The sequence below is a fragment of the Nuphar pumila genome, chromosome 6 (genome assembly GCF_984573655.1).
Source record: "Nuphar pumila chromosome 6, dmNupPumi1.hap1.1, whole genome shotgun sequence".
Lineage (NCBI taxonomy): Eukaryota > Viridiplantae > Streptophyta > Magnoliopsida > Nymphaeales > Nymphaeaceae > Nuphar > Nuphar pumila.
The window spans coordinates 103,577,973-103,588,210 of record NC_143254.1 but is presented as its reverse complement, the minus strand read 5'-3'; the positions used below and the strand labels follow the sequence as shown (position 1 = coordinate 103,588,210).

The following is a 10,238-nucleotide window of genomic DNA, read 5'->3' as shown; positions in this document are numbered from 1 at the left end:
GACGGCATTGCACGGCTAGGGACATATGGGCACGCATCATATGTCATAGGATACCTTCCCTTTTACAAAGGTCTTTAAACTTTAACTGGGTCAAATGTTACCATGGTCAGAATGGGGCCAATTATCCAGGACAAACAGGAAATGATGAGCAAAGAGTTTGTTTTTTTCCCCCTTTGAAGAAGGGTTGGCTGTCATAAGAACGTACGTTGCATTCTTCCAATTCAATTGAACTAGCAAGGTTGGCATTTGCAGCAGTAGGCCATATCCATCTACGACTTTCCAACAAATTGTCAAGACTCGCTCTTCTACCCCAAGTGAAGAAAACAGTTAAAGAACTGTTCATGCTCATGATAAAAGTGAATAACGTGATTGTTTTTCCCGTAACCAACAAAATGAATGATTGGATTCTTTTCATTACATCCCGTTACATTCCAGTCATGACTGCAGAAAAAGGTGGAAGAAACAATAATCTTAAAGAGAGCATTCGTTGAAGAGAAAAAACATTATCATGCGTAGAGCAGGTGCATCGAAAGGAAAATGATAACAGAAGATCTAGCAATGAAAATGGATGATACCAAATGTCCACAAACCAAAATGGCTGATTTTTAATTTGGTATCGGCCCAGTTGACCTAGAGAAAACCAAGGCAAAGTCTCACAAAACATCAAGACAAAAAAAGGCAAAATGAGAGAAAAACTAACATGAAATCAATGAAATGGATGTCTATAACAACTCCATACCATTCATGTCTGTTTTGATTTTGTTTTCCTTTTTCTTTTTTTACCTACCTGATAAACTTCCACCATCAAATCAGGCAGTTCTTTAGCTTTGAAGGCTGAAAAATGGGTTAAGTGGACTGAATGATGGGTGCAGAGTTCACAAGAGTGGAACCAAGGGGATCATCAGAGAGGCCGCTCTCACTGGGCTTGTTGGTCTCAGCTCTTGGGCTGCTCCCTGCACTGCTGCTGGACAGTGAACCAAATGCTGTCTTCTGCAGAACACCAGTTGGCGAGGATTGCAGCGGCGAACTGGCATCCCAACCTTGGGTCATGAGGTTGAGAGCAGACGAATTCTTGCCTTCCTTGCAGGGATTGGTGGCGGTGCTTGTGGAATTCAGCACCTCTGCAAGAGGACCCCCCAGTGAGGTTTCCCACGAGATCGGCACCCAGCTGGTTTGCCTTTGGGATGAATCATCCGCTGCTCCCATGCCTAGACCCATCTGGATTGGGTGCATTTCTTGCGCTAATTTCAGTGGTGAGAGCGCAAGTTTCTCTTGAGTTGGTGATGAGCATGATGAAGAAAAGCCTGAGGAAGCAACCGGGATAGAGATGGAGAGTTGGGTCCTTTCTGGTTGAATTGGTTCATCCATCTTCGGCCAATCATCCATAAAATGGCGGAGAGATTGAGCTTGTTGGGGTTCTCTTGTGTTCAGATCTGAGCAAAGCCCAACGTTTTTGACCTGCAAGTACGAGTTCCTTTGGGCATTATTTAGCAGAGACTCAGAGGAAATAATGCCAAATCCCAACTGAGACGATTCTTGGTATGGAAATTGCTGCTTTGTGATTGAAAATGATTCTTTCTCCCTGAAATTTACAGAAGACAGCAAGGAGTCATTCTGCAGATCCAGCATTCGGTCTTCCAGATTGGGTTTGTTGACCAAAAACCTGCAAGAAAAAATAGCAGACACAAAATCAACCACAAGACTGTGCAAGCATAATAATCAACTCCAGGGAACCACCATAATAATTTAATCAAGTGAATAGAATACACAGTAAACCAATCATATTCATATTCATCCTATCCCCATCCACAAATCCAAATCAGGCATATAAGTTCAATTCTCCTCCCCGAACAAAAAAAAGGTATATAAGAAAGGTTCCTGTTGGAAAAAGATAGGCCTACAGCAGTTAGTAGTTATATGATGATATCCCTCTCACAAAGGATCACTTTCTACAAAAAGATAAAGGCACAAATAGCATGTGGTATACTTCAAGAGAAAGGTGCATGCAAGAAGTAACGTGAAGGAGATAATATAGGGATGTTGGTGGTGGAAGGCTTTGAGCAGCATACCTGTTGAAGTTGGCAGGAGAAGAGGAGTGGTCAGCAGAGGACTGGAAGGTCTTGATCTGGTGCTGAGCAAGGGATACGGAGTCTGATGTACTGCCGGAAACCGGTGCCACTGATGAGGAAGCAGCGACGGGCATCGCCTTGGAGGCGGAGGCAGCACCGATTCCGGTAATGGCCTGGCCAGTTTGGCCTTCCACAGGCTTTCTTGAACGATGACGGCCTCTGTTCATGTGACGCTCACAGTACTTCTGATCGGCAACGGCGTCCCGAGCGCACCGCCATTTCTTCCCGTCTGTTCGCCGGCAACGGCCCGGTTCCGGATCCGGGTTGCCGGAAAATCCAAGGTGAAGTGATCCCCACCCTACTGAACTCAAAGCAGAAGAAACAGAGCAATGACAAAGAGAAACCCATTACAATCAATCATTCCCAACCCATGAACAATAAAATCCAAGATACAAAGCTAAACAAAACCAAATGCCAAAAGAGAAACTGTTAAAAGGAGACAAACAAAAGCTAACCAACAAGGGAAAAAACACAGGAATTCCAGGGAGACAAAAGGGTTTGAAAGTATACTTACAGGCGTTGGGTCTCAAGGAACCAGCAGAATATGCAGAAAGGGGACTTGGGTTCAGGGTTTTTCTGAAGGGTATCAGTAAGTTTGGGGGCACTTGTACTCCAGAAGTCATGTATTTGAAGATCAACGCTTGATGCTCCAGTTCCAACCACTGAGAAGGAGTAAAAGGTCCTCTAACCCCTGCTAAAACCCCATGCATGTTCCCATTCAAGTTTGCTGAATTCAAACATTTAATCAAATTCAAAAAACAGAGCACAAATAATTAACAACCAATGACTACCACACCATACGGACAAAAAAACATATGAACAAAAGTAAGAAATAAAAGAAAAAGCAGCATACAAGAGCCCACTGTTTGCACGAAGAGGTTCCATAATGCAGAAAATCCATGTTACCACTGACTATCCAAAACCACTCAGGACTCATTTCTTCTCATTTCTCGCTATTTCCCCATGTCCTTTTTTCCCCAAAATTATCTCTTTTTTCTTTCTTTTTTTTATGTTGACAAGACTAAACTAACATCCATTCATGATAAGACCGCAACGATCCTTAGAAAGGAGGGGAAAAAACGAAAAGGGTGGAAAGATTCGCCCAGAAGTCCAAATCCTTTCTGCATCCCAGAAACCATTACACCAAGGAATGAAAAAAAAAAAAAAAAACAGAAAAGCATACAGATCCCCTGTTCCACCTTCATGCAAACCTTCAAGATCACCAAAACATTGAGCAAAGCAAAGAAAGAAATATATTCAGATTTAAAAAAAAAACTTTTAACTGATTGACAACCCATAAACTTCACATAGATAGTAAGATCATAAACTTGCAGTCATGCGCATTTATACCTGACACTTTGGTGCAAGAAGGCTGAAAAGAAGACAATGCTGCAGTCTGCATAGCGTCATGGGTGTTGAGCAGACCATCAGGTTTAGGCAGGGATGAGAACCCAAGATGCCCATCTGGAAACAAAGAGTTGGATCTGAGGAGTGTGGGCCTTGTTTGGAACAGCATTGGCTTTGACCCCAGAAGGTCATCTGTCTTTACCATTTTTGAGCTCCTAGCACCACACAGTTGGGGGTCTTTAGAATCATCATCAAGAGACCCATAACTCCTCCCTTGTTTCACCAAGCACCCACCAGATCCATATGGCTTTTGGTCAGAAAACCCACCATCTGAGGCACCAAAATAGCCAAGACCATCCAAACCCACATTGAAATCCATCACCACAATACCACTCTAGAGGACCACCAGAAATGCATCAACAGAGTCATGACTCTGGGTGGTGGTTTTGGTTTTGGTTTTGGTTTTGGAAGAGGAGATGCAGCAGGAACTCATTTCTAAGGTGCAAAGGAAGATTAAAGACCAGGGCAGTTTTTCCTTTTTTGCTCTCTCCCTCTCTCAGCCTTCTTTTGCTGCTGCTCTTTTAAAGGAAATAATTGATGTGGTTGTGTTTGCAATGGGAAACTTTTGAGGAAGGAGGTGAAACCCAAGACTAAACAAGGTCACCATTAAATACTCTCTCTCTTTCTTTGGGGTCCCTCTCTTTCTCTCTCTAGAAAGCTTATCTCTTTCTCCCTATCTTTGGTAAATGCTTTGCCAAGGCTCGGACATACCAACTAAAGCGGAGATGGGGAGGTTGGGTGTTGGAAACGGATTAAATTTGGGGGAGGAGTGAGCGTTACGCTGTGCTTTGTGTGGGTAGTGTGGGGGAAAGGGGGGAGAGACCGGTGGGCGGCCTCCTTGGTCACTTTTTTTCTTTTTCTTTTCAATATAAATTAAACTAGACTCAAACTTTATCCTGTTGAACAGGTATTATTACAAGGACAAGCCTTTTGAAACTCAACTTAGGAGCACATTTGGAATAAAAGAGCAGACCGTCGCTTGAACCAACTTGCAGCTTGGTTAGCCTTCAGTTCGGAGACCATAATGCTCCGCTTTTGGTCCACTTGGCTCGAGCTATGGTTAATTTGACTTCATTAGTACCAAATACCATGTCATTTAGGAACAATAACATTCTTTCTCTCTCTCTCGACGCCACTCTGCCCAAGCAAAATGATAGTTCTGCGGAAAAGTAACTTCGGTTGAAAAAATAGCCGATACCTAGTACAAAACCCAAGGGACTAGGGTCTGGGTCTCTCTCTCTCTGTTAAACTGGTTGTGTACATGCACAAGGATATTTTGCCGCGTGGCATGAAGACAAACTTACACCCGAGGAAGCGTAATTCATAGACCCTGCCTTTCTGACAAGGTATATCAAAATAAACATGGGATTTTCAGATTATTCAATAATAATTAATAGAAATAATGATAATAATAACGATAACAAACAGCTTCAATCTCTACTGTTAATAACTATTTCTACCTCTTTTTCCTATACAAAAAACTATTTCTACCTCATTAGTTTGTTAAATTAAACCTGGTTTTGGCCGCGCAGAAGTGTGCGCATTTGGCCAGCGCAGAGTGCTTGAGGCATGTCGCACGTCTCATGTTCGAAACCAGCCGTTCGCATTTCCTTGTTCACAATAAAAAAGAACCTCATTTTCCAAAATACCAGTAATTTATCCACTTAAATTTTCAAATAAATGGCCGTTGCTGTTTTCTCGAAAACTTTTAGACGATTATTTTTGCTTAAGCTTTATTAATTGGTATATGAGAAATACTAAACCTTTACTACTAAAACACCGAGACATTCATATCAAGTTATAATGAAGGAAACCAATGTCGTACACATGCAAACAATGGATATTTAATAATGATGGTGCGTTTCACGCGTACACATCTGTGTTAGTAAAAGCTTCTCACATCCATATATGTGTGAATGTGTGTGCCTATGGATATATAGTTGCAAGTGTCTGGGTATGTACAATCTAGTTAAAAAAAATTCATGGGTGTAAGTTGTATCCACTCGACCGGATCTCATAGATGTGTTCCACATGATTTGTTTGTAGAATTCTTACTTTAGATCCTCTTTTTTATGTAAAAATATGATTCTTTTGAGTTATGAATAAATAATGTTTTTGTACTAGATTGCATGTACAAATTACTGCAGCGTATATATAGAGAGAGAATGAGAGAGGAATGACAAAACATGCCAAACCTACCCACACATGTTTTATTGGATTTTTGATGTTTTTTTCAAAATTTCAACTACTCGTGATGTGATCTATATGCTTGTTTTTTATAAGAACCAGTTCTTGTTCTTGGAGCATTTGATTATGATGCATTGATAGGTTTTTATAAGTTAAATACCATTTTTTATCCAATATGCATGATCCAAGTATTGATTTCTATTAAATCAATCATGTTAAACACATTTGAAAGATCAGAGTTTTGAAAAAAACAAAAAAAAATGGTTGGGTAGGTTTGGCATGTTTTTTGGTGGTAAGTTTTCATATATATATATATATATATATATATATATATATATATATATATATATATATATATATATATATATATATATATATATAATTTTGTTGGGTAGCTTTTTTTTGTCACAAAAATATGACTTTTAGCAGCGGTACCTTATCCTGTGGGACCTTTAGCGGCCAGCGAAACCATCATTTAAGCCAACTCTCTACATTTCAAACTCAAAATTTTTTCATGAATGATCAATTTAGGACTAAACATTTTTCATAAATTGAGTTTTTTCTTTCAAAATATTTTTCTAAAAAGACTAGGCAAAGAAAATGATATTTTGCCAAAGACTTTGTTTTAAAAAATGATATAATTTTGAGCAAAATACTAACATGACATTTATGAGATGATAAGTTTAGTTTTGATAGGAATCAATTATCAAGATGTATGACATGACCAAGAAGGTCGATCCACATGGAAATTAGTTAGGTAAAGTTTGTGAAAACCGTCCAAATAAAGTTGTTGACGAAGGTGGTTATACACAACAAACTTCATCACACAAGGAGTCTCAAAAGAATAAAATATTGACTCATAAGGAGCCTCAAACGCACAAGGCTCAGTTATGAAAACCATCCAGAGATACTCCAAATCAAGTTGATTTTATCCAATGTAATCAAAATAGAGTCCTAGATAAGATTGCATGTTTATTACATAAATCCAGGACTCTAAATAATATAACTAATTATATAAAGCAAGGAAACCTCTCTCTCTCTCAAGACACTCTAGAGAGACAGTTGTTTGTGGACATAGGTCACATATTGACTGAACCGTGCAAATTGTTTGTGCATTATCATGTGTGCTTGATTCTCCAAATATCTCATTTGCTGATTTTTACAGTATCAGAGTCATAATCCTTGGACATCTCATTTTGTGTGCTCTATGATTTCGATCTTTGTATTTTCGTGACCTGCATATTTTGATCCTCCATAGCCTCTGGTTCGATGCCATCGTCCTCTATCGTTGCCTCCCTCATGCCAAACCCTTCTATTCAATATAATTCATTTTCATCCCTAATGTCGATCAAACTCGACAAGCATAATTACTTGTTATAGAAGTCTCAAATTGAGGTTGTGATGTTCTCCTAGGATCTGTTTGAATATGCTGATGGATCGTTCCCTGCACCAATATAAGTTGATTCAAGAAGGAAATGACATGAAACCAAATCCTGAGTATCTTATTTGGAAAAGGGCAGATCAACTTGCCATGAGTTGGATTTGTGCTATTGTGACTAAGCCTATGTTAGGCTAAATTGTTCAAATATCCGCTGCGCATGAAGCATGGACTACATTAGAGCAAGCCTATTCCTCTCAATCTAGTGTTTGCATTCTTCACTTAAAGAAAGAGCTTCAAGATATCAAGAAGAAAGATAAGAGTCTAATAGAGTATTTTGATCGCATAAAATTTCTGTCAAATTCTTTATGTGCTATCTGTGAACTTGTCTCTTATGAGAATTTTGTTCACTATACGTTGAATGGGCTATCGAGGGATTATGAGAGCTTTGTTACCTCGGTAACTACTCGAGATAATCTGTCCATGTTTGTGGATATTTATGAAATGTTGATCAACCAAGAGAAAATGTTGTAAATAATAAATGGCCATGCTTTGCAAGGAAAAAACCAATCTTCACATGGAGAAACTGTGTTTTTCTCTTAGAGAGGATGCGGAAAAAAAGGACCCTCTGGTAGAGGTAGAGGTCAATCCAAGGGTGTTGGTCAATCCTTTGAAAACTTTCAAAATCATTTTCAAGGTGGTCAGTTTGGTCCCTCTCGACCTCCTCAAAATCCAAGAGGTCAAGTTATTTATCAGCTTTGGGGTCGCCATAATCACACGACCCACACTTGATATAGCATTCCGAAAGCTTTTGCAGCTATGACACTTAATAGCATACAAGACTTTGCCTAGTACCCTGATACTAGAGCTTTTCATCATGTTACAAGTCAAAATCAAGGTATGGCAAATAAAATTGAGTATCAATGTACTAATGGTGTCATGGTCGGAAGTGGTTCTTAGCTACCTATTGTCAATACAGGTAATCTTTCTCTGCATCATGAGAATAAAAGTTTTAAACTAAGAGATGTGCTCCTTGTTCTCTCTATTAAGAAAAATCTCTTATCAATATCTCATTTTGCAAGAGATGATCAGTGTTTATTTCAGTTTGATGCTAATGGTTTTGTATAAAGCAACTAAAGAGTGGGACTACTCTCCTAAAAAGATTGGTTAAGGGAGGACTATGTTCATGGACATCAGTTCAGTGTGATCAATAGGCGCCACTCTCGTCTTCTATAGTTTTCTTTGCTAGAATAGGCACTAATAAATTTTGATTTTCTGATGAAAATTGGCATTATTGTTTAGGCCATCCTAGCTTTCATGTTTTAGAAAATCTTAGAAACATTGAATCTATTTCTTTTATGAACAATAATAATATGAAATTATGTTCTACCTGTGCAATCAGTAAGAATCATAAATTGTCTTTTGATACAACTGAGTATTTTGTTCAAGCTCCTTTGGAGCTCATTCATGTTGATTTGTGGGGTCCTCCATCAACCTCTTCGTGGAAAGGTTTTAAATACTATATGTTGCTTGTTGATGAATTCTCAAAATTTTCTTGGTTGTTTTCCTTGATCAGAAAATCAGATGTCTTTTTTTGCTTTATGAATTTCAAAAACATAGTAGAAAAGCAGCTTGGAAAAGAAATTAAGATTTTTTACAATGATGGTAGAGGTGAATTTGTTAATACCAGTTTCACAAATATTCTAAATGACTGTGGCATTAAAAGATTGTTTTTTTGTCCTCACACTCCTTAACAAAATGGTGTCATTGAGAGAAAGCACAAACATGTCATTGAGTCTAGTTTGGCTTTATTATTTTATGTTGGCCTTGATAAAAAAAATTGGGTTGATACATTTAGAATTGTCATTTATCTTATCAATCGATTGCCTTCTTCAACCCTGAGCCATAAATCTCCTTATGAACTTTTGTTTAACCATACTTCTGGTTATGATCATCTTAAAATTTTTGGATGTATGTGTTACCCATAAATCCATTTTCTTCCTTATGAGTTTCAATATCTATAAGAATTAGAATTCTTACCATTTCTACCATTTTCTTGTTCCATATGTCAAATCTAAACTTGAACCCAAGTTCAAACCCTACATTTTCTTAGCTTATGGATCTAACTACAAAGGATATGTGTGTTATGATCCCGTAATACAGAAAACATTTGTTTCTAGACGTCATTTTTTATGAAAGAAATTTTATGTATGCTGGAAGCAAAGAACCCCTCACATCAAAAGATGTTGATAAATGGATCCAAAACCAAAATCCTAAACTGCCAAATCATCCAATTGAAAACCCTAATCATAAGGAACCAGTTAATGTGATCCATTTGCCAAATCCAACTGAAGATAGTCACTTGAATGATACTTCAGTTGAACCATCCTCCCCTGAGTTGCCACCTCTTATAATATTTCATGTGAATCGATCTCTCCAAAACATAGTCCAGTACCTACTAACTCTTTCTTGAAAAAGAGATCTAGTGAAAACATGTTGTCTCCCCTTCCTCTTCCTTTGGGCTGAATCTTATTATAGATCTCTCTAACCATACCCCAACCAAAACCCATCATATGATAACCAGGTCACAAGATAGAACCCTGAGACCGAGACTATTCTTTGGATCTAGACATCCTATTGCTTTATTAAGTGAAATTAGTCAATCTGAATATGAGCCACTTAATTTTGAACAAGCTAATGATAATCCTAGGTGGCGTCAGGTTATGAAAGAAGAAATCAAGGCCCTTCATCAAAACAAAACTTGGACTCTTGGTTCTCTCAAAACTATCATCAATTTTGTTGGGTGCAAGTAGATATATAAAATAAAAAAGCATGTTGATGGAACCATTGTTAGGTTAAAAGCCCATTTAGTTAAAGGGTACAATCAGCAAGAAGGTGTTGATTACTTTGAGACTTTTATCCCAGTCATTAAACCCACCTCTGTCAAAATGGTTTCGTATATCGTTGTTAGTTTTAGATGGCCAATTCATCAATTAGATGTTAATAATGCATTCCTCCATGGCCTTCTTAAAGAAGTGGTTTATATGGCTCAACCACAGGGGTTTTAAGATAAAAATCATCCTCATTATGTTTGCAAACTCGATCAAGCTCTCTATTGATTAAAATAAGGTCCTCGA

General features: G+C 38.2%; 1 protein-coding gene across 1 annotated transcript; it reads right to left on the bottom strand.

Moving 5' to 3' along the window:
- Positions 1-581: 581 nt before the first annotated feature.
- LOC149835489 (growth-regulating factor 6-like) lies at positions 582-2,821 on the bottom strand. Its single transcript, XM_090010550.1, has 3 exons — positions 2,644-2,821; positions 2,070-2,430; positions 582-1,663 (listed from the first exon to the last, which is right to left on the bottom strand). Exons 1-3 carry the CDS (start codon positions 2,750-2,752, stop codon positions 847-849), a joined length of 1,287 nt encoding a protein of 428 aa, XP_089866676.1. The 5' UTR covers positions 2,753-2,821; the 3' UTR covers positions 582-846.
- Between the last annotated feature and the right edge of the window lie 7,417 nt (positions 2,822-10,238).

Excerpts from the sequence above, each read along its gene's own strand:
- LOC149835489 (XM_090010550.1), bottom strand. The coding sequence starts at position 2,752 with ATGACTTCTGGAGTACAAGTGCCCCCAAACTTACTGATACCCTTCAGA. Across the intron at positions 2,431-2,643 it reads TTCCTTGAGACCCAACGCCT|TAGGGTGGGGATCACTTCAC; the intron begins GTAAGTATACTT and ends CTTTGAGTTCAG. Across the intron at positions 1,664-2,069 it reads TCTCCTGCCAACTTCAACAG|GTTTTTGGTCAACAAACCCA; the intron begins GTATGCTGCTCA and ends TTTTTCTTGCAG.